The sequence below is a fragment of the Prionailurus viverrinus genome, unplaced genomic scaffold (genome assembly GCF_022837055.1).
Source record: "Prionailurus viverrinus isolate Anna unplaced genomic scaffold, UM_Priviv_1.0 scaffold_39, whole genome shotgun sequence".
Taxonomy (NCBI): Eukaryota; Metazoa; Chordata; class Mammalia; order Carnivora; family Felidae; genus Prionailurus; species Prionailurus viverrinus.
Genome location: NW_025927607.1, coordinates 649,580 through 673,952, shown reverse-complemented (window position 1 = coordinate 673,952; position 24,373 = coordinate 649,580). Strand labels below are relative to the sequence as shown.

The 24,373-nt window shown below is 46.0% G+C and overlaps 1 protein-coding gene across 1 annotated transcript in view; it reads left to right on the top strand.

The window, feature by feature from the left end:
- ASB18 (ankyrin repeat and SOCS box containing 18) overlaps nucleotides 1–24,373 on the top strand; it is a 62,009-nt gene that overhangs the window by 10,421 nt on the left and 27,215 nt on the right. The window contains exons 3-4 of the mRNA XM_047846373.1: nucleotides 8,754–8,898; nucleotides 12,330–12,597. Of these exons, the coding sequence (XP_047702329.1) occupies nucleotides 8,754–8,898; nucleotides 12,330–12,597 (413 nt within the window). The remainder of the gene's footprint in view (nucleotides 1–8,753; nucleotides 8,899–12,329; nucleotides 12,598–24,373) is intronic.

Sequence of the window (24,373 nt, the reverse complement as noted above, 5' to 3'; positions counted from 1 at the left end):
GATGATCCCCGTCAAACAGCTTCCAGTTCAAATTGTATAGCATGTGCTCAAGGGCCTGAAAGATGTGCCATGAGCTAACTTACCCTGCCTCTTCTCCCAGCATCCTTTTATCCACCTTGTACTCCAGTGAGTGATAGGTAACAGCTAACAGCACTACTCAGAGCACGGTGGGAGGCAGGTGATGGTCTGCCTAGTGTTTACCATGGAAATTGACAGCTTTTAAAAACTTTGACAGCAACTTGACAATGAATGCAACAGTGTGTGATTACTGGGCTTTTTTCCCATTGTATCTTTTTCCTGTAATTAATTTTAATTGTATCTTTACAAAGACTCAGTCCATGGCAAATTGAAACAAACAAAAATCCCCAGTCCTTCACCTCAAGGTGTTTGAGAAACTCTGGTCCAAACCACACCCCAATGACACCATCAATCCCTCATACCCTTCTTGGCTCTTGGGCAGGCCATCTCTCTGCTCTCCTGTCCTATCCTGCTCTGACAACACATCTACTCATCTTTCCTGGTGGCCCAGGAGCCTCAGGGGCTCACAGTCTGACACTGAGTAGAGTTGGCCTCACAGGATGTCTGCTGGGCATGAACCCCTGTGAAGAGAGAAAGAATATCAGACTGGCAGAGGGGAAGCCAATCTGTGACACAGGCCCCACAGTGCCATGCATGGCCAGCCCTAGGGGAGCTCTAGAGCTGAGACCCTCTCCCAGTTTTCCCACATTGGGTCAAGATGGCAGGACCTCTCCCCACACTTGACGGATCTTGGGATCTGGCAGCCTCAGGAGATGTATTTTGGGATGAGGCGGCTCTCTGCAGCTGAGGCAAACCCTGAAGGAGTTGGTTGCCATCTGGGGTGACAAGTCCTCCCTCACAGTGGGGTCTGGGCAGCCCATCTCTATGTCCACCAAAGGTCTCGTCCCTGCCCCTTACCTCAGCTCCAACCCTTAGGCCCCTTTCCTACCCACATGCCTCTCTTGCCTGGCCCTCCCTTCCAGGTTCCACCCATGGCCCTATCTAACACAGTCCTGAGGCTACACCTTGGCTCTGGTTCAGCCAAAAATAATAGGGTATGGCTCCTCACCCCCACCAGAGGTCAAGGGAAGGAAAGAGACACCCTCCAGGGGACATGAGTCATCCTGGTCCCTCAACAACCTCTGTGCTTTGCTCCGATGCCACCTGTGGAGCCAGCCTCTTCCATCCCTACTTCTTGTCACTCTAATGCTCTGCGTGATGCATTCTCCCCATCGGACCTGTGCCTCTAGCAGTGATCTCGTCCCACTCACTAGTTGCTGGTTGTCTCACCTGTCTCTCCCACCAAGCACAACACTTCCCAGAGGCAAGGACTTCTACTCTTTGCCTCCGTAGGATATTTCCAAATTGTACAGAAGTGTATCTTTCCACCTGTAAATGAGGAAGCATCGGATTCATCAAACTTCTCCAAAATCTGTCGTTTTTAAAATCTTGTTATTTTAACTTGCTTTGAAATTAATAAAAGTGTATATTGCATACGTTTTTAATAGTCCTTTACATTTCTGATAACGTCTTTTCCCCCCTCTTTCTGTTGGAAGCCCAAAGTTCTCATTTCTCACCAACAGAAAAATAAGTAAAGCCAACTTTAAACCATCAGACAAAACTGGCCCTGCTCTGCTCCACGCAGGGCTGCAAAGCACCCACGTGAGCTTACCAGGAGCCCTCCCTCCACAACTGCAGGATCAGTAAAGTCCTCGTTTCTAGAAGGGATATGAAGGGTGACAGGACATAACGAGCAGATCAAAGCAACTTCAAGAGAGAAGTATCTTGCTCCCTGTGTGAGGTTCATAAAAAACAATCAGTCTTAACATGCAATTTGTCTCAAGAGGCAGGAGCTGCTATTTTATCATGTAATTAAATCCCCATGACAGTCATAAAGAAACTTCGTCACCTTTATCAGGGAAAGCTTCGATAATATGCTTTCCAGCAACGTCCCAAGAGTCTATAAACGTCCTTCCAGGGCTATTTACTCGTGGTTGTGCATGCCAAGGATCTGGCTGCTCTGTTCCACAGTGGGTATGCCCCACTCAAGGGCACCTTTGTTTCTGAGCTTCCAAAAAAAGCCCTCCTGGGCTATGGATGAAAGCAGCACTTGACCTTTGGATGAGATCGCATTCATAATGAGAAGCGACTTTGTTGTTTTGCACGATCCACGTTGGGTAGCAATGTCAGGAAAATAGGTTAGCGGGGTGTTCCCCCCACCACCATATTGTGTGCTTCCACAGGATGAGAATGAGATTTCTTAATAATGTGAAATCAGTACAGACAATTTAAGTCATTATTAATAGATACACTTGATCTGAAGAAGTAAGATGTTTTAATGTTTTGTTAAATGAGGTGTGCTGTGCTAACATTGTTATTCAGAGAAAAGGTTGAGGTATTTTAACATTTTTTATATTAATGTCTGTGTGACGAACTCTGGTAGATGGGTGAATGTGCTCTTAGAAGCAGAGTCATACACACCCACCCAGCTTATTATTCTAAAAACTTTTTTTTTTTTTGAAAAAGCTACAGGGAGTGGGGATGAAGGAGGAGTGGCCTTTAAAATTAAATGGAGAGAGTGAGGACCAAAACAAGATAAAAATGATTTACAGCGAGAGAAAGACCTTAGCTATTGGCCAAGCAGTAGTAAATGTGAGTATCCTAGGGTCTGATCGGATTTAGTACGTGGCCATTTATAGAAACAACTCATGTAGGAAGTATGAAATTGACCAGGCTAACAATATACATTGGCATATTTGAGAGAGTGCTCAGAATCCCACGATGGCCACATGGGAAATTACTTGCTGCCCTAGCTTGCCCATTTATTTGGACACTTGACCTCAGAAGGAAGCAGACATTTGCCCAATGGCCCAGGAAAGAATCTACACATTTGGGTCTCTCCAGGAACATGAGAAAATGGCAGGGTATCTTGCAGCCTGGGAAACTCTACCCTGGGGCCTGAACACATGGAAAGTCACTGTCTTGGAGAAACAGCCTGACCCTGTAATGAAACCCACATTTCAGGCTCAGCCAGATTCTTCCACCGAGTACCAGCAGGGCTCATCCTCAGACACTTCTGAAGAAAAGATCCTTCATCAATTCAATGGCAGGATGCAAAGATCCTGATGTTACTTGAAAATAATAATTACCATTCACTCAAGCACTACCGTATGTATATCTCATTATAATTTCAAGGTGGATTTCACTTCTTCAGCTCATGTGATCCTGAGGCAAAAACTCCCTCTCATTGCTATCTACACGTTAAGACTCTATATAGAGAGCCAGTTTTTGTGTCTTCTATGGACAAAATTTTACATTTATAATTTAAGTCCCAGAAAATATTCTTTGCAAAATCGTATTCAAATCCAGTTGACTGCCTGGATAGTTGTTAGAGAGATTTGGTCCATTCACTGAGTCATTGAGATAGAAGCTGGGTATCCACTCCTATTTGGATTTTTGTCCTACTTTTCCCAAGTTTTCTCCACCATATGCAATAAAAGTCCACCACAATTAAATTTGCTTAGTTCTCTGAAATGGTCCACAGATACAAGCGAAGTTTGACAGTTCTTCTGAAGGACTGAAACTGGTAAGTACACCGATTTGGCGAAAGTTATTTTCATCAGAATCCCTCTCTTTCAAGAAGGGCTCCATATTTGTTCAGAAGAATTTCCTGGACCAGGTCCCTGGAGTAGAAGCTGAAACCACAGGGCCTGAGAATGGGTGGAGCCACAGTGAAGGGGGCAGGTGGGGGACTTTAGTGGTTGTGCCAGAGACAGAAGAAATGGAGACAGAGGAGAGAGGTGGGGTAAGACTGTGCACGTGGTGATGGACACTTCATATCTTCAGGATAGTTGCCAATCTCAGTATGTGATGCTGTTAGTGGGATGGCAAACAAACCAACCAAAAAAATAATAATTCAGGAGCAAATTTTATGCCCCAGTATGGGGGCAGGACAGACCATATACAGTCTGAGCAAACAGAGAGGTCAAGAAAGCACAGGTTCCCACCCCCAGGGTTCCGGGGGGGGGGGGGGAGTCCAGGTCCTACAAAGCCCAGGGTCTCAAGGAGGAAGGAAACTCAACCTGACACCTGACCGACACAATGTACTCTGCACCGAGATGCTCTGAATGGTTTAAAATAATGTCAAATATTTGCTGCATTTGTGTCGCCTAAATTTGGGTACAAACATCGACAACAGCACCACTAACCTTTGGCCTTAAAAACAAGAAAAAGCACCCTCTAGTGCCACAAACAGGAGCCCCCAAGGGTGTGTGGCAGTCTCAGCCACTTGACCCACAAGGACAACAGGATCCTATGTGCCTGGGGCTTTAATGTTGCCGTGCGGCACCGATTGAATAGGGCCCATTGCTCTGGCCTGTTGAGATCTTTTGGAATTGTGATTACATCCGGCTGCATGTCACCCAACACTATGAAATCCACCCTCCCGAATGTTCACCCAAATCATCCATAAGCATGTATTGTACAGGATCAGACTGAAAACCTTGGCTGCACATTGGAAGCACCTGTGGGGTGAGGGTGGGCGGGTCTAACAGACAGACCTGATTTCCAGGCTGCACCCCCCCAACCCCTGACACCAGAGTCTCTCAGGAAGGGACCCAGGCATCCACATCTTTTTAATGCTTTCCAGGTGGTTCCATTTTACAGTCAAGACTGGAACCACTGCTCTGAAGGCAGTGTATTACTTCTCCAGCTGGAGTTTTTAGCAGGACTTTCCTAAAAGAAGACCCACATTTTGTCCACCTCCTCTAAAAGGTTTTCAGGAAACCTTCCATGGCAGGTTGAAACATGACCCGTGCCGATGTGCCCTCTACATATTAATGAAATAACCATGTCACCAAGGAAAATGATTTGATCCAACCTGACTTGTTCCTAGTGACCCACAGAGTTCCAAGTACCCCCACTCCCTTTTCTAAATGTACCCAAACCGTCTTTTTCATCCTTAGAGATCTTGCCCAACACTGATGTCAATTCAGACTTTGGAAAATCAAATCCTTTACTGATTTGAAAACTAAAACTCTGGTCTTTCTGGTCCTTCTGTTGTACCACAATTCCTCCAGCATTTCGATACTTGCTCAGCAACATCAGACACAAAGTCATTCTTAGAAGAAGCTGAGTTTTTCATCTGGACTGAAACAGGCAGAGGAGGTAAGGTTTGAGTGGCATCTTCGCAAGCCCATGCTTGATTAAGCTGAGTAGGGCGAAGACAACGAAAATGAAATTAAAATGGCCTGACCCAAGCAAGGTATGGACGGACAGAACTACAGTGAGCAAGAAGGAGCCCAACGTTGGGTCAGGAAAAGTGCTGTTCACCTGTAACTAAAGGACATTGTTCAGCTAGTGGGAAGGAGAGACTAAAGCACTCCTGTGGGTTGGGGTCTTGTGGTCGCTGCTTTTTCCTGTGTGGTTTTCGGGGGCAGGGTTATTGTATTTTTTGTCTCTGTATCCCCAAAACTGAACGACACGCTGTAGAGCATAATATTGCACAAATGTTTATTGAATGAATAGATGAACGAATGAATTTGTTTACAGGTGTTAGTGGGGTCTTTTGCTTCTTTGTCCTATTTTGTTTTTCAATGTAATAATCACACATATGGCTATTGTTTTTTTAAGGCACCTCTGGAATTCTCCTGAAACAATCTACATGTCCTACTTGTAAAACCAATGCTGTCTCCCATGAGCTATTTTTGAAGCTCTCATAAAGAACCACGTCTGTTTCTGGACTACTACTCCCTAGCCACTGAAATCAAGCTTGGATATTTAGGGCACTGTTGACAAATATAACGCATGGAAAGCTAAATTTAGCATAGGATACAGGCCAGAATGTCTCTTATCCCTGCACTCACCTCCAGTTTTCCCATCCCTTTAAAAATAACCCATGACAAAATATATCAGGAACAAAGGAATTCTTCAGTTTAAAGTGAAGTACAAGTTGGGTCATATAGTTGTATATGAATAAGTCCTTTAGAAATGAACTAATCACAATCAGTCTGAGAAAAATAACATGGCAACATGACTAAGCTTAGAGAAATGAAAAATCTGAAGAATTAATATTGCTACTGAAACTGACAGAGCAACGTCATGGTAGGTAGATGAAGTGGGGAGAGTGATTGGCTTTATTCCAGTGTGTAGTTGATAAGGGATATGGTCACGTAGTGTCACCTTTCATCATTTTCTGCATGCACGTGCCTCTTGTGTCCAATGGAAGCTCTCCATTCCTTGCAAACATGGTCTATATATTCCTTACCACTGCACTGTCTATAGCACCCAGCAGAGTTTTTAGGCACAGAGGGGACCCTTGAAAAAAATCGCTGCTGCTCCACTGATGACATTGATTCTGTCTTTGCTGCTGTTGCTGCTGGATACAAGGGAAGTAAACTTTAAAACATGTGAAATGATGGGGCGCCTGGGTGGCGCAGTCGGTTAAGCGTCCGACTTCAGCCAGGTCACGATCTCGCGGTCCATGAGTTCGAGCCCCGCGTCGGGCTCTGGGCTGATGGCTCAGAGCCTGGAGCCTGTTTCCGATTCTGTGTCTCCCTCTCTCTCTGCCCCTCCCCCGTTCATGCTCTGTCTCTCTCTGTCCCAAAAATAAATAAACGAAAAAAAAAAATTAAAAAAAAAAAAAAAGAAACAGAACAAAGCTAGAGTGGAGATATCACACTCCCAGATTTCAAGATATACTAGAAAACTGTAGTAATCAAAGCAGTATGGTAGTGGCACAAAAACAGACACATAGATCGATGGAACTGAATACAGAGTCCAGAAATAAACCCATGCTTATACGGAGTATTAATCTTCCACAAAGGAGGCAAAAACATCCAATGAGAAAAAGACAGTCTCTAACAAATGGTATTGGGAAAACTGGGCAGCGACATGCAAAACAATGAAACTGCACCACTTTCTTATACGAAACACAAAAATAAACTCAAAATGAATTAAAGACCTAAATGTGAGACCTGAAACCATAAAATTCCTAGAAGAAGACATAGGCAGTAATTTCTTTGATATCAATCATAGCAACATTTTTCTAGATATGTGTCCTTTGGCAAGGGAAACAAAAGCAAAATTAAACTACTGGGATTACACCAAAATAAAAACCTGCTGAGCAAAAGAAAGCATCAACAAACAAAAGGGCAACATGCTGAATGGAAGAAGGTATTTGCAAATGACACATCCAATAAGGGGTTAATATCTAAAATATATGAAGAACTTAGATAACTCCACACCAAGTAAACAGTAATAATAATCCAATTAAAAATGAGCAGAGAACCTGGGTAGACATTTTCTCAAAGAAGACATTCAGATGGCCAACAAACGTATGAAAAAATGCTCAACATCGCTAATCATTGGGAAACGCAAACAAACAAACAAACAAAAAAACCGCAAAGAGATGTCACTTCACACTTGTCAGAATGGCAAAAATCAAAAACACAAGAAACAACAAGTGTTGGTGAGGATGTGAAGAAAAAGCAAACCTTGCGCGCTGTTGGTAGGAAGGCTAATTGGTACAACCACTGCGGAAAACAGTACGAAAGAAGTCCTGTTGTCTCTGTGGTGTTTACAGCTTCAGGATCCACGTAGCGACTCGACCCCACGGGTGTGTGTCCAACGCTGGGCCCACTGGATGGTGGCTGCTGTTATTACCCCTCCCTGGGGACCCCTGTGTGTGTAACTGTCCTGGGCATGTGTCCCACCGCTTCCGCTTTGCCCATCCGGACAGCACTCTCCTGAGCTTCCGTCCTCCCTCGAGCCTCTGGTCACAGGGTTTTATGACAACTCACCCAGTGATGGCGAAGGATGGTACCACTCAAAGACAGTGGCCCATTCTAACTTCCTAGTAGGAGGAGAAAAACAAGAGTAAGAAAAAAAAAAGATGTAAGAACTGCGTCTCACCTACATTATAAGAAAAAATGATTTCATTAATTTTTAGGTGAGAAAATAAAGCCCTTCACTAAACTTCAACGAGTAATTACGAAGCTACTAACAAAAAGCTATTACCATTCATTTAAAAACCAGAAACTGTGGCATTTCCTGTCTGCGGCAAGGGGGTCAGTCCTGAACAACTGGAAGAGACTCACAGGCCACCAGGGACCCCAGATGATGCTCTGGGAATCTCTGGTGTGCCCTATGAAGCCGCCCACGCAGGGACACTTGCCTAGAGCCTAGTCATTTGTAGCGTCCAGCTGGGCCTCCTTCAAACGTGCTCAGGGCTGACACAGCCCTCGGGGCACACATCCACCCACCCTTGTTCACAGCAGCAGAGAAAGTGATAGGTCAAAAGGAAGAAGACATCCTATAGAGCAGGAGAGAGAAGCCCCGCCCACTTGAGGGTGTCCGCCCTTGGGTGCAGAGCTGTCTTGGAGATAAATGGATGTGTCGCTCTCCGGGAGTCAAATCTATATAACCACAAGGCGGTGGCTGAGCACACTGGCATCCCATGGTCACACGATGCTGATCATATCAAGTAACCATGATCACAGCGGAGCCCGCAGGAGTTATAAATACACCGCCACCGAGCCCCAACTGGATAACAATTGAGTAATGACAATAGAAATAGCTCACACTCCATAGGACCATCTTTCCCCTTCCTGAAGAACTCTTCTGAAATCAGCAGCCTGGCAATGGAGAGATGGCCAGAGCCAGTTAGGGGAGAGCTTCACATCTTTCAGAAGATGGAGAAAGAGCTTCAAGCTAGAGCCGGGTCCCCAGTGCTTGAGTACCATGCTGCCTTGGTCACGGGAGACCTGAGCCGTCTTGAGCTGCTCATGAACGAGTTCTTCCAGGATGCCAATGTGGTGTTCGAGATCAAGAAGGATGAGATGGAGTGGCAGGTGAAATCCCCAGCCACGTTCGGACTGTCAGGTACCCCTTTTCCTTTAAAGCTCGGCTAGTTGCTTTTCAGGAGCCACTAACACTCTGCTGGACATGTAAGTCCAGGGTGCAGACTGCTCACGGGGGCGCCACATTTCACACACTCGAGCAAAGGATGCTTATAAGTGAAATCTGGTTTCTGAGATGCGAGAAATCAAATTAGAAAGGCCAAAAGGATGGTAAGAAGTGCCCATCTGATGCTGGAAGCGTCTCTTGTCTTTCAAAGAGGGCATCGATTTGGGTGCTCGCCTACCAGTGCCTGCACCTGGAATCCGGGGAGGCAGGAGACGGAGAAGGAACGCCTCGCGGCCGAGTGCTCCCGGAGCTGTCCCCTGGCATGTAGCTCGGCTTGAGGGCCTTCTAGGAACCTGTGAGCACCACAGCTACAGCAGGGTGGCTGGGGCACAGCCAGCATCAGCAGAGGGAGAGCCCTTAGCAGCTGCTCCGCCCGGAACCCGAGGGAGCCCGAGAACGGGGGAGGGAGGGGAAGAAATCAGAGGTCCCTAAGTCGTATGTCTGAGCGCATTCTTGTAGCCTGAACACTCTATGTGCTGGGCCGGCAAGAGACCCCCCCAAGGAGAAAGACACCCCTTTACCCCACTCGGGATGATGAGACTTCCTGACCACCAGGCTGTTGCCACAGCCTTGTCGACTGGCACTCCGCATAGGGCACCCTTTTCCCAGGGGGTCCAGATGCAACACATTTACCACGTGGGTTCACGCGTTGGCACAACAGCTCTGCCAGACTAAGAGGACTTGAGACGCTGCGGTCAGTGGGCCAACGGCCAGCGTCCCGTGTCCCATGTGTCTGACCTGTGGGCTCCGGCAGGCAAAGAATGCGGAAGGTCAGTTTCCAAAGAACGGACACAGTCTTGTTTATACCCCACACAGGGAGAGGGAAATAAACCCAAAACACGGCCAAAGGGCTATACTCGTCCTCCTGAGCTAGGAAGTCTACTTATGGGGTCGGGGAGGGCTCGGTGAATCGCTGAATGCTCGATTAATGCTAATTTTTTAAATTACATACCACCCAGCCCTGGACACACTCAACCACACTCAAACGGTGCAGTTTCAAAGAAGTGTTGACATTAACCCATGGTCTGAATCCAAAGGCGTCTTCCTTTTTTCTGCCTTAATCTTTCCACCTCTGAGTTCTGCTGGGTTTCTATGGTGTGGCACGCCTGCACAACAGAAAGTTAGGGCAGGCTGATGGAGAAGGCGGTGAGCTGTCATCGTGGATGGGGCAGCCCTGAGTGCCAGTGCTGGCCTACGGCCTCCGTGTGGACCGGGAAGAGAGGGTGGGTGGCACTCAGGGCTGCGGCTGTCCATGCTCCCTGGGCTCAGCCACTCGACGCCCCTTGCAGCTGACCATGCGGCAGAAATGACCAAACACGGCTTGCAAACAGCACCCTCTCCCACATGAGAACTTCCTGGTGGCCAATCCCAGCTCCCCCTGAAGGGAGTCATGGGGACGGAAATACACCAGCAGGTTCACAGGGCCAGCCCCCCAGTACCTCGGTGCACCCAGGATGGAATGCCAGTCGCAGTCCAAGGACAGCGTTGGCATGAGGAGCTGACGTTTGGAGGGATGTGCCACGTGGGGAGAAGCCTGTGTCCACGTTCTTCCCAGTGGCGGAACCAGGACCGGGGAGTGGGCGGTATAGGCAGCTGATTCAGGCTCTGTGGTCCACACAGCTGCCTCAGAACTCGGGTTTTCTTGAAGACCTTCAAGAAAGTGGAAGCCTACCACCATCTCCCAGGACCCGGACGGAGGTGCTGGCCTCAAGCTCCGGCTGAGCTCAACGCCCAGCCCAGACTCCTTCCTTCAGTCCTTGGGAAGACTCAGGAATTCAGGGGTGGGTGAAGGGAGCTATGGGGTGGGTGGAGTTGGGCTGGGAACTTGGTGTGCCCCAGAGGATGGAGTCTGGGTGCTCCCCCCCCCTTCCTTGCCCTCCCTAGCCCAGGAAGTAGACCTCCTAGCTCAGGAAAACGAGTCCAGCCAGAACCAGGAGCAAGCATGTAGACCACCATTACCATCAGGGACCATATGCATCTATCCCCCTCCAAATCACGCCCGGTCTTCACTGGGAAGGGCAGACCAAACCCGTGCGGGCCCACGTGCCAGGGCCCAGCTGGCCACCACCATCCACTGCCTGGATGACAGGCACATCCCCCACCTAAGTGTGCAACAACCTTCGGGCTGGGCCTCGGGGACACAGGGCAGGCTGGAACCCTGCATCACATGCAGGTAGGTAATTATGAGTGGTCTTTCAAAACCTGCTCAGCATGGGTCCCAGGAAGGAGGTGGCCTGTGAAAAGGGTCTCCTCTGCAGCTCATTACAGCCATGGTATCGATTCTTCCATCATTATCAGAAGGCATTCCTGCCATGTGAAATCCTGTCCCTTGAAGTGTATTCACCAGGGACTGCTTCCCCCATTTCCACAAGCGCTCCTGGCCGCTAACAACCTTCCATGGGCCTTTTGAAAGCCCAAAGTTTTCAGAGAAGTACAATGTGTAGCACCTGCTCCATTCATCCGTCAAGAAAGAGCAACCCTATACACACACGCGCACACGCACACACACAACCCTAAAAAGCGCAAAGAAACAAACCAGAATTGTGCTGAATGTGGACACCACATCAAAGGGAGCTTCTGAAACCCAGTGGCTTCCAAGAGGACTAAACTTTCTAACGCCTTTCCTTGAGCAACCTTGGTGCAGGGGGTCAGTTTGTTTCGCTGACTGTCTTCTCCCGCTAATGATAAAGGGATAAGTTTGGGGTTCAACGAGAGAGAGCTGGATTCCAGAAAAATCCACAGCTCACTTTCCTCCCTCAGGCTGTCCCTAATTCAGAGCCTGGGAAATGTGAATTCCTGGCTTACGTTCTCCCACCATCCACCTACTTGGCCGGCTCTCCATTCCTCAAGTGCTCGCCTCGTCCTCAGTCGCCCCCCCTATTTGGCAAGACCCCTCTTGCTTCTCAATACGGTCCACGCCCTCCGGCTCGGTTTTGGCCCCTATTAACCTTCTTTTTATTCCTTTTCTCCCTCCTGGGTCTTCATCTCCCTCTCCTGGGCCCGTGAGACTCTCCTCCCCACTTTCTACACTTCAGTTTTCCTGGAGATCTCTCTCTGGCCCTCTGCCTTTGTCTTTGCACCTGTCACCCTAGGGTGGGAGATGGCCCTTCTCCTTTCTCCTCTTCTCTTGTCTTCTCTCTCTGTGTGCCTAGCTAGATCTGTGCCTCTAGCTGGAACTCACTGGGGTTCTTGGTCCCAATACCTACCTCTATACCGTCTCTCTTTCTTTATGTACCTACGTGTCCACCCGGTAGCTACTTCTAAGAGATGGTTTCACGCTAGCTGGGCCTTAAGGGACACGGCCCCCCCACCGGTCCCCCACTCACTGTACCTCTCCTCTCCCCCAGGCCTCTGGACCCTGGAGTACAAGCGTGAGCTCACCACGCCTCTGTGCATCGCTGCGGCCCGCGGCCACACGGCCTGCGTGCGCCACCTGCTCAGCCGCGGCGCGGACCCCGACGCCAGCCCCGGTGGCCAGGGAGCCCTGCATGAGGCCTGCCTGGGGGGCCGCACGGCCTGCGCCCAGCTGCTGCTGCAGCACGGCGCCGACCCCGACCTGCTCAGCGCCGAGGGCCTGGCGCCCCTGCACCTCTGCCGAACCGCCGCCTCGCTCGGGTAAGGACACGCGGCCCTGGCGGGGTCCACAGACCCTGACCCATCCGGGGCCAAGGCTCCAGAGGCCGGCCACGCCCTCTGCCCCTGGCCCCGCCTCCAGGCTCCGCCCCAGACCCCGCGGCCTCCGCCCCTGGTCCCGCCCCCAGATCCCCAAGGCCTGCGCAGATCCTCAGGACCCAACGGGTCCCCGGCCCGGTCCCTGGACCCTGGACCCAGCCTCGTCCTGTGTCCCAGAATCCGGGACACACCTCGCGCCCTCACCGCACCCGGACTCGCGCCCCGGCCCCTGCCACCTCCGGGGTCCCCGCGGTCCGTCACGGCCCGCTCCACCTGGTCCCCCGCCCTGACCCCGGACCGCGACCCGCCCTCGGTCCCCACTCCCCACCACCCGCCCCAGACCCCGGCCCCCACCGTCAGCCCCAGACCCTAAGCCTCTGACCCCCGGGCCCGGGACCCCGGATCGACCTGAGCGCCTACCCCAGCCCCTGCGTCGCGACTCACACCCGGAGCCCCTAGGACCCCAGACCCAGACCCCACCGCGCCCGGCAGAGTACTGGATCCTTCTTGCGGCCCAGACCCCCGGCCCCCAGTTCGCAGCCCCAGACCCCGACTACCCCGGCTCCCCCGGTCCCCAGTTCGCAGCCCCGGACCCCATACCCCTGCTCCCCGGGCCCCCCGGCCCCCAGTTCGCAGCCCCGGACCCCGACTCCCCCGGAGCCCCGGCCCCCAGTTCGCAGCCCCGGACCCCGGCTCCCCCGGACCCCCCGGACCCCAGTTCTCAGCCCCGGACCCCGGCTCCCCCGGCTCCCCCGGCCCCCAGTTCGCAGCCCCGGACCCCGGACCCCGGACCCCGGCTCCCCCGGCCCCCCGGACCCCGGGCGGGTGTAATTAGCGCTTGATTGCGAGCGCGAGGCGGGAGGCGCCGCACCGAGGTAATGAGCGGGGTGATCACAGGCCTGCAGACGCCGGCGCTGACGAATGCTAAAAGGCCACTGGCGGCGTTGGAGGCTGAAAAATTAGGGTTTTTAATGATAATTTTATGCAGAATAATTGTCACAGTGTGACATAAATGGTTAGCTCCTCGGGCGGGGCCTCGGAGTCCCACAGGAAGCCGAGCTGCGCCCCGCGTTTTCGGGCGCCTGCCCAGGGCCCGGGGTTCGGGGAGTTCTGCAGCTGCCGGCCGACCCCCGCGGCTCCCCTTGCGGGGTGTCTGTCCCCGCGGGGCCCGCAGAGTCCCGGGAGAGGCAGGCGGCTTGCGTTAGCTCGTCGTGACACTCCGTCAGTCAAAATGGTCTGGTCGCTGCCCTCGGGGTTGCGATTTCTTGGCTTTCTATCACGGTGGTGGGGATTAAACAAAACCGCCGTCTGGAGAGCAGGCGGGGCCACTGGGCTCTCGGTGACCCAGGCGGGGCCACCAGCGACCAGTGTCACTCGAGATGGGAGCAGGGACTGAGAAAGACGAGAGAACCACCTGAGGGTGCCTGAAGGAAAAAATACGCTGACTATACGTATATGTCCTTTTACAGTTTGTTTACGTAGAGAGAGAGAGAGCGCGCGCACCTGCAGGAGCGGGGGAGGGGCCGAGAGAGAGGGAGAGAGAATCCCAAGCTGGTTCGGCACAGCCAGAGGCAGAGCCCTACCGGGGACTCGATCTCACCAACCGTGAGATCGTGACCTGAGCCCAGATCAAGGGTCCCATGCTTGACCCCCTGAGCCACCCAGGCACCCCCTAAAGATATACTTTTTAAAGCAGCTCTCCTCAGGTGTCATTGGCATACAGTAAATTGCGCCTGTTTTTAAGTGTACAATTTGGTAAATGTGGACCTATGCATTCACGACAATATGCATTCACGAGATCATCCCCACAATCAAGGGAGTGAGCACACCCATCACCGTCAGACGTTTCCCTGCCCCACTGTTATCCCCCCTCCCCTCCTCCATTATTATCCCACTAATCTGCTTTTCTAGCCCTATAGTTCAGTCTGAATTTGCCAGTGTTTTACATTTTGTCTGGCTCCTTTCATGCAACGCGATTACTTTGAGATTCAGCATATTGTGCCGTGGATCCATAATTCACTCCTTTCCATTGCTGAGTGGTATTCCCCGGTATGGGGCTGCCACAATGTGTCTATCCGTTCGTGTGTTGAAAGACACTTGATTGTTTCCAGTCTGGGGCTATTACCAATAAAGCTGCTATGAACATTTGGGTACTAGCCTCTGTACGGGTGTCTGCTTCCATTTCTCCTGGACGTGTGCCTAGGGGTGGAATGGCTGACTTGTATGCGATTGAAAGACAACCTTTTAAGAAACTGCCAAACTTTCCAAAGTGGTTTGCCAAGTTGCACTCCCACCAGCAGGGTACGAATGTCCTGTTGTTTCACATCCTCGGTAGTGGTTGCTTATGGAAACTCTTTAACTGTAGACCTTCTAATAGGTGTGTAGAAATATCCTGTTGTAGTTTTGAGTTGCAATTCCCTAACGACAAGTGATGTTGAGCATCTTTTCAGGTACCTATTTGACATCCATCGGTCTTCTTCAGTGAAGTGCCTGTTCAAATCTTGTGTCCCCCCTCCCTTTTTTTTTTTTACATTGGGTTGTTTTCTTAAAATCTGAGATTCCTTTATATATTCTGAATACAAGCCCCTCATCAGACATATAATTTGAAAATATTATCTCCCAACCTATGGGTTGTGTTGTCTTCTCTTAAAAATGCCTTTTAGGAAAATAAATGCCTTTTAGGGGCGCCTGGGTGGCTCAGTGGGTTAAGCATCTTCTCAATTTCAGTTCAAGTCATGATCTCACAGTCCTGAGATTAAACCCCCACCTCAGGCTCCACACTGAGCATGGAGCCTGCTTGGGATTCTCTCTCTCTCTCTCTCTCTCTCTCTCTCTCTCTCTCTCTCACACACACACACACACACACACACAACATAAATAAACATTTTTAAATGCCTTTTAAAGAATAGCAATTCTTAATTTTGGTGGAATCAGCTTGTCAATTTTTTTTCTTTAGAAATTACCTTGGGTTATAATATCTTAAAAAAAAAAAAAGTCTTTGCCTAACCCAGAGTCACAAACATTTCCTCCTGAATTTTCCTCTACAAATTTAATAATTTTACATTTTGCATTTAAGTCTGTGACCCATTTTTTTGTTAATTTCTGCATTGTGAGGTATAGATCGAAGCTTTCTTCTTTGCATGCACATGTTCGAGTGTCCCGGCACCATTTGTCAAAGGGTCTTTCCTTTCTGCCCTGAATTGCCTTTGCACTTTTGTCTAAAATCAGCTGACTACATGTGCATGGGTTTATTTCTGGACTCTCTTAAGTGTACACACAGGACAAAGTCTGACTGATTCAACTGGTAAAGAGCCACTCTTAAGTTCAGACCATTTATCACTTATGTACACCGTGAAAAGAGGACTGGCCAATGGTGCCAATGCCTCGTCCCACACACCAAGAAGGACAACTCCTGCCAAGACTTAGATCAGCAGGGGTTCAAGACCTTTGCTTGCACAGCCTGTGTGGATACACACAAGGTTACCAGAGCTCCGTGGTAGAGCCATTCCTCTATATTTGTCTTCTATTTTATTGGCCTGTTTGTCAATTTTGACATTAGTACCACATTGTATTGAATGCTAGAGCTCTATAAGAAACCTCGAAGTCAGGTAGTGTAGGTTCTCGGGTGTCGTTCTTTGTCAAAGATGTTTTGGCTATTCTAGCTCCTTTGCATTTCCATGTAAGTTTGAAAACCATTTTGTCAATTTCTATTTTTTTAAAAAAAGCTGCAGGGTTCTGACTGGGGTCAGAATCAACCATGAATCTCCCCAGTTGACCCATAGATCAATCTATAGATTTCGGGAGAATGGACATAATAAACACAAGAAAGCTCTCCGTTCCTTTAGGTCTTTAATTCTCTCTGCTGAGAGAATTTGTCAGATTTCTCCCTAAATATTTATTTTTGGTGCTTGGTAAATGGTATTTTTTACTGTAAATTTTTGATCATGTGTAGCTATTATATAAAATTAATAATTTATTTTTCCCTATTGATCTTGTACCTTGCAACCCTGTTAAGCTCACTAATTGTTCTCATAACTCATTGTAAGTTCCGTAAGATTTCTATGCAGGCAGCTGTGTGATCTTTGAATAAACATAGCTTTACTTCTTCAGCTGATGCACTTTATTCTTTATCCTGCCTTATTGCACTGGCTAGTATCTCCAGGGCAATGATGAAGAGAAGTAGTAACAGCAGACAACTTTTCTTATTCCTGATCTTAGAGGAAAGCCTAAGTCTTTCACCATTAAGTAAGAGATTAGACATTGGATTTTTGTAGATGAACTTTTTCAGATTGAGAGAGCTCCCCTCTATTTCTAGCTTGCTGAGAGTTTTTATTATTAATCGATATCGAATTTTCTCAAATACTTTTTCTGCATATTTAGACATGATCATACAGTGTGTTTTCTAGTCTGTTAGTATAATGACTTATATTGATTGTTTTTCAAATGTTAAACCAACCTCGCCATCTTGAGATAAACTACACTTGATCATGAATGTTATCCATTTTAATAAATTATTGGGTCTGATTAGCTGGAAAAATTTTAATCTGTATCTATGTTCATGAGAGATATTGGTCTGTAATTTTCTTTTCTTGTAATGTCTTTATCTGGTCTTCATATCAGAGTAACACTGGCTTCAAAAATGAGTTGGAAAGTGTCTCTTCCTCAACCATTTTCTTGAAGAGCTGGTATAAAATTGTCATTATTTCTTTCTTAAATGTTTGGTAGTGGGGCACCTGGGTGGTTCAGTCGGTTGAGCATCTGACTCTTGATTTCACCTTGGGTCATGAACCCAAGGTCATGGGATTGAGCCCCATATTGGGCTCCATGCTCAACATGGAGCCTGCTTAGAATTCTCTCTCTCTCTCTCTCTCTCTCTCTCTCTCTCTCACTCCCCCTCCCCTACCCCTACTCACACACTCCCTCTCTAAAAAAAAAATTAAAAATATATTTGGTAGCATTCATCAATGAAGCAATCTGGGCTGGAGTTTTCTTTATGAGAAGGTTTTTAAATATTAATTCATTTTCTTTAATAGCTGTTGTACTACTGAAAATATTTCTTCTTGGGTGAGTTTTGATAGCTTGTATCTTTCAAGAAATTTATCTCTTTCAGCTATGTTGTTGAATTTATTGGCATAAGTTGTTCTTTATTATCCTTTTGATTTTTTTTATTTTTTTTTTAACGTTTACTTATTTTTGAGACAGGGAGAGACAGCATGACGGGGGAGGGTCAGAGAGAGAGGGAGACACAGAATCTGAAATGGGCTCCAGGCCCTGAGCTGTCAGCACAGAGCCCGACGCGGGGCTCGAACTCCCAAACTGCAAGATCATGACCAGAGCCGAAGTCGGATGGTTAACCGACTGAGCCACCCAGGTGCCCCTTAATCTTTAAAAGCTATAGTATTATCACCACTCTCATTCATGATATTGGAATTCATTATATTGTTTCTTTTATTTTCTTCCCTGATCAGTCTTGTTTTTTATTTCATTGATTTTTTTGTTTGTTTGTTTACTGTTTTCTATTTCACTAACTTCCACTATGGTCTTTATTATGTTTCCTTCTTTGATTACCTTGAGTTTCATTTGCTCTTCTTCCAGTTTCTGAAGATAGGAACTAATGTCATTGATTTGATGATTTTTTTTTATTTTCTAATATAGGCTTGCTTTTGGTGTTGTACATGTCCCCCTGTGTATTACTTTAGCTAAATCCTGCAATGCTAATGTTATATTTTCATTTTCAATCTATTTTAAATTCTTTCTAATTTGTCTTTGGATTTTTTTCTTTGAACCATAGTTATATAGAAGTGCGTTATTTAGTTTTCAAATACTTGGGTATTTTCCAGATATCTTTCTAGTATTGATTTCTAATTTTATTTCCATGTGGTAGGAGAACTTACTTTGTATCTCTTTATTCCTTTTCAATTTGAGTCTTCTTTTATTATCCAAAATATATTCTGTCTTAGCAAATGTTCCATGTATAATAGACAGGAATTTGTATTCCACAGTTATTGAGAGGGGTGTGAGAGGAGTGTTCTATATATGCCAAATGAGTCAAGATGCCTAGCACTGTCATTTAAGACTTCTATACCTTTCTGTTTTCTGCCTACTTGTCTTACAAGTTATTGAAAGAGAAGTGTTGAAATCTCTGACTATAATCATTTTGTCTATTTCTCTCTATAGTTCTATCAGTTCTTGCCTCAAATATTTTGAAGCCTTGTTATTAAGTACACAGATGTTTAGCATTATTATGTAGAACTGACCTCTATCATTATGAAAAGATATCTTTATCTCTGGTTTTATTCTTTGCTCTAAAATCTACTAAGTCCCCTATTAATATATCTAGTTGATGTTAATATAGATTTCTCTTGAATGGTGTTATCATAGTATATATTTTTCCATCTGTATGAGTTATCTATTGCTGCATAAAAAATCACCATAAACTTAGAGACTTAAAACAACACGCATTTCTTATCTCAAAGTTTCTGTGGGTGAAAGTTTGGAAATTGCTTAGCTAGGTTCTCTACTTCAGAGTCACTCACAAGACTGCAATCAAGATGTCAACAAGGGCCAGGGTTTCATATGAAGGATCAACTGGGAAAGAATCTGCTGCCAAACTCATATGATCATCAGCAGAATTCAGCTCCTCAGGGACTGTGGACTGAAGGTCTCAGTTTCTTGCTGACAAATGATTGAAGGCCAACCTCAGTTTTTGCCTTTATTTTTAAAGTAGATTTCTTGTTGGCAGCCTGTAATTGGATCTTTTTTTAAAATCCAATCTGATAGTCTGCCTTTTAATTGGATGTTTACATCATTTACACTTAATGTAATTTTGATATGGCTAGGTTCAAATCAAACATCTTGCTATTTTTTTCAATCCATTCTTTGTTTACTGTATCTTCTTTTTTCTACCTTCTTCTGTATTAATTAAGGAATTTTTATGATTCCATTAGTCTCCTTTTTTTGACTTATTCTATAAAAATTTTGTTGTGTTATTTTAGTGGTTGCTTTGGGGTTTATAGTGTATACATCTATATCCGCCTGCTCTCAAGTATTAACTATACTATTTCATATAGAGTACAACAGCATACTTCCATTTCTCTCCTCCTAGCCTTTGTGTTAATGGTATCACATATTTTACTTCTACATACAATTCCTGCAATAAATTTTGTCTTGTTCTAATAGCCCATACTCTTTTAAATATATTGAAATAATAAGAAAAAAAAGTTTGTATGTTTACCCAGGTAGTTCTTATTTCCAGTTTCCTCCATCTCTTTGTAGAGATCAAAAATTTCACCTAGTATCATTTTCCTTCTGCTTGAAGGACTTTCTTCAACATTTCTTATAGTGATGAATCCTTTCAGTGTCTGTGTGTTTGAAAAAGTCTTTATTTCACCTGAGTGTTTGAAAAGTGCTTTTTTAGGCAGAGAATTCTGGGTTGCCAGGGTTTTTTTTTTTTTTCTTTCAGTGTTTTAAACACATAGCTCCACTGTCTTCCAACTTAACATTTTTTAGTGAAAAGTCTTCTGTCTTCTTTATTTTTGTTCTTTTGTAATAATGTCCTTTTCCCAGCTTAAAATTTTTCTCCTTATCACTGATTATAAGCAGTTTGGTAATAATGTATTTTGATGTAGTTTGTTCATGTTGCTTGTCCTTGAGATTCCTTGAGTTTCTTGGACCTCAGGGCTTATAATTTTCATCATACTTGGAACATTTTTGGTAGTTATTTCCTCACATTTCTTCTGTATGATCCCCTCCTCTCTTTCAGGGACTCCAATTACACGTATATGACACCATTTTAAGTTGTTCCACAGCTCACTGGTGCTGTCATTTTTTTTTCTTCTACAATTGGTTTATCTTTTGTTCTAAAATACCTGATCTGCCATTATTCCCATCTAATGTATTTTTCATCTCAGACATTATGGTTTTCAACTTTAGAAGTCCAATCTTAGGTCTTTTTCGTATCTTCCACACCTTTACTTAATATGTTCAACCTTTTCTCTAGCTTCTCAAACATAAAGAATTGGTCTTAATAACGATTTTAAAGTTCCTGTCCACTAATTCTATCATCTGGGTCAGTTTTAATTGACTGAGTTGTTGTTTTTTCTCTTTATCTTATTGGGTGTTGGATATTTTCTATCCCTATCAATATTTTTGATCTCTACTCTGACATGTAAAGTTACTTGGAAACACTTTGATCCTCTTGGGTCTTGCTTTTAAGCTTTGTTAGGCAGGATCAGAGCAGTGTTAACACTAAAGTTAATTTTTTCCCTACTACTGAGACCACACCCTTCTTAGTAATCTAACCATGCCCCATTATATATGCGGTTTTAAACGCTGGTTGTTGACAACAGACACTATTCCTGAACTTCTACATACCATGGGTATGATTCCCTCTCTTTTGGGGTGCTATTTCTCCCGTCTTGAGCAGTTCCCTCACACACATACACTAATCACTACTCAACTGAATACTCAAGGGGACGCTGTGCAAAGTTCTTTCTCTGTGAAGACACCCCCTGCCCAGTACTCTGCCTCGCAAACTCTACCTGCCTTGGCCTCCCCAGACCCCTATATCTATCTCCTTAACTCTGAGAGTCACTGGGCTCTGCCTGGGACCTCTTCACTCTGTCCCACTCTGGGAGCCCAGAGTCCCTTTGGGAGGTCAAGAAATTCAGTGTTTGCCAATCATGTTGGTAAGTTCAAACCTTGTGATCCATTTCTGTCCTCAGCTGCAGGCATTCTCTACTTTCTAGTTTACCTTTAGTGAAGGCTGGGTGAAAGGCATTTGGAAATTCTCTGTGCTATCTTTGCAACTCTTTCCATAAATCTAAAATAATTTAAAAATAAAAAGAGTTTTAAAAACTAAGTTTGCTTCACACCTTAGGTTCCAGCCTCCCGCTTTACGGTATCAGAAAAATACTGCTTTTTACTAAGAAATGAGAAAGAAACACCTACTCAGAGCACAAAATATTGTGAATTCCATCAATAGCTCTTCTGACAAGCCAACAAGCTCACATCTGGATGTCATAAAGAGCTGAGATATATGCAGACCGTTAGGGCTACAGCTTATCCACTGTGTGATAGAAACTAATTTCCTGGCTTCAGTTGGTTTTTCAGAAATCATACAGGTCCAGGACATTGTTTAATAAGGACTTTTCAAATGCCTTTGTATTAACATGGAGCTTTTTAAACCTCTTTTCTTTTGTCTTCCTCTTTCTCCTCCTCCTCCTCTTCTTCGCATCCCTCGTCCGCCTCTGTCTCTCCGTATGAATCTTTCTCCCTGGTGATTTAATTTGACAGTCTTGACTTATTTAAATCCTGGTTATTGGGGGAAAGTTTGAGATAAGTGATGAATATACCAGAAGTTCAGGCAGAACTATGCAACAGCTGACTTAGAATCCCTTCGATATCAATGATTATAATGGAAAATGCTTGCGGATTCCATTGAACACCTCTACAATAACATAGCCAACTACCTTGAAGGATAAAAAGGTAATAGATGTCAGAAAGGGCTTGGGGTTTCGACCACAGCTTTTCAGCTCTAAAGAGTCCCCCTAAAGTTAGACTCCGAGGAGGTCTGGCTTCAGGTAGTATAAACATATTATCACTTTGACAAGAAAGAGCTACCTTCTCCAGAATCTTTTTATACATAGTAGATTTTAGGTCATCCTTAATTTTTTTACCTTACAGTAGAGAGGGGGTCGTTGACCTACATACAGAGCCATTTCATTTTCTTACTCTTGATGACAATGGTCTCCACACCTCGGGACCCACTTCTGCTCCAACCCCTTTTAGTCAGCAATTCACCATGGGTGCAGGACTTTAAAACCTTTGAGTCTCTGAGTTCCTGGGATTAAAAAAGAAAAATTATCTGTGCTTCCTTCCAACCAGCAAGCTTCAGAATTCAGAATTCAACACACAAAAAAGGATATCAGAGCTTTAATCTAGGAGCCTTTTGAAGAGATTTTCCCAAAAAGAAAAGTTCCAGTAAAGTTACTCTCTTCACGTTAGTAACCTGCTTGTCAGCCTCGCCCTATTTATTATCAGACTCCTCTCCTTGACCCTCTTTTTTAAATCTGAGATAATTAAAATGAGAAAAGGATGAGTAGAAGCCTGATTCTTTTTCCCCCCCCCGTCTGAAGTTATCTTGCTTTAAACGGAAGTGAGGAAGACTTCCTTCCCTCATGAGCATATCAGTAAAAAGCATGCATGTTTACTTTTTTCGTCCCGGTTGGATTAATTTAACTTGGTAAAAAAAATCATTCAGAATCCAGCGCCAGACCTGTGGAAGCAGCTAATCTCCTTAACAATCACCGAAGAGAACTATTGGACAATGCTTTTCTAATTCAGACGAGGCAAGCTGAAATCCAGGCAGAGAGAAAGAAAGTATGACTTTTCCCAAGGCAAGAAAGGCACTCTCTGGCCAGGTTCAAGCAGAGATAACTGTTCAAAGTCCTCGCACCAACTCCAAATGTCTCCACGGGAGGTTTACCTACACAAGGTGCCAGGCTCATGGGTGTTGATACATAATCTGGAAAACTGTGTGCTCTTTCCACACCCCAGAGGAGTGGTTGATTTATTGAGGGGAGGAAACATGGCCTGATTCAACAGGAGTCTGAGGCATCAGAAGGATATTAAAGAGCAAGGTGTCATAGAGGGGCCACCCCCATCGGGTGATTTGATATTGGTAGAACTTCATGCATTCCTGAACATTTCCAACGGTCTTACTTCCAATGGTCCTCCAGCAGGCCCGCAAGGCATGAGAATCCCCAATCTACAGACCAGGAAACTGAGTCCCATCGAGGGCCCATGTTTTGCAAGTAAGGTGGCACACAGTGGAAATTGCCAAAAGCCAAGTGTTGGAAGAGACACCAATGCTGAAGGATCACCTCTCCCTTGTTCACCTAAGTTCTTTTCAAACACCCTGTACAGTCAGGAAGTCCCTGCACATCTCCAGCCAGCACCTTCCAGACATGTTCTATTACAGGTGTCTATGCCCCTTTCCTGACCCTTGATGGCCTCTCAGGTAGATTCGTCAGCTTTCGGATCACTTGCCAAGTCCCATTTGAAAACCTACAACCCACTGTCAGGAATTAGAAGAGGTAATAATGGAAGCCAAGTCAAACCTTTACCCTCTGGGCAAAAGCCTTGATCAGACAATATGCAAATGGCCAAGATGCAAACAAAAAGGTGTTCAACATCACTAATCATCAGGGAAATGCAAATTAAAACCACCAGGAGGGGCGCCTGGGTGGCTCAGGCGGTTAAGCGTCCAACTTCAGCTCGGGTCATGATCTCATTGCTCCTGAGTTCGAGCCCTGCGTCAGGCTCTGTGCTGACAGCTCAGGGCCTGGAGCCTGCTTTGGATGTTGTGTCTCCCTCTCTCTGCCCCTCCTGCTCGTGCCCTCTCTCTCTCTCTCCCTTTCAAAAATGAATACACACTGAAAAAAACATTTTTTTTAAACCACAAGGAAAAATTTCCTGCTTCACACCCATCAGAGTGGCTAAAGTTGAAAACACCAACAAATACTGAATCTCACCAAGAGTGTGGATCAGCCAGAACTCTTGTACTTTGCATAATAATACAATCACTTCACTAATATGTTTGGCAATTTCTTTTAAAGTTAAATATACACCTGCCAGCTCTTCCACTTCTACGTATTTACCCAAGAGAAACGAGAACATATGTCCACGAGAAGATTTACACAAAGATGTTCACAGCAGC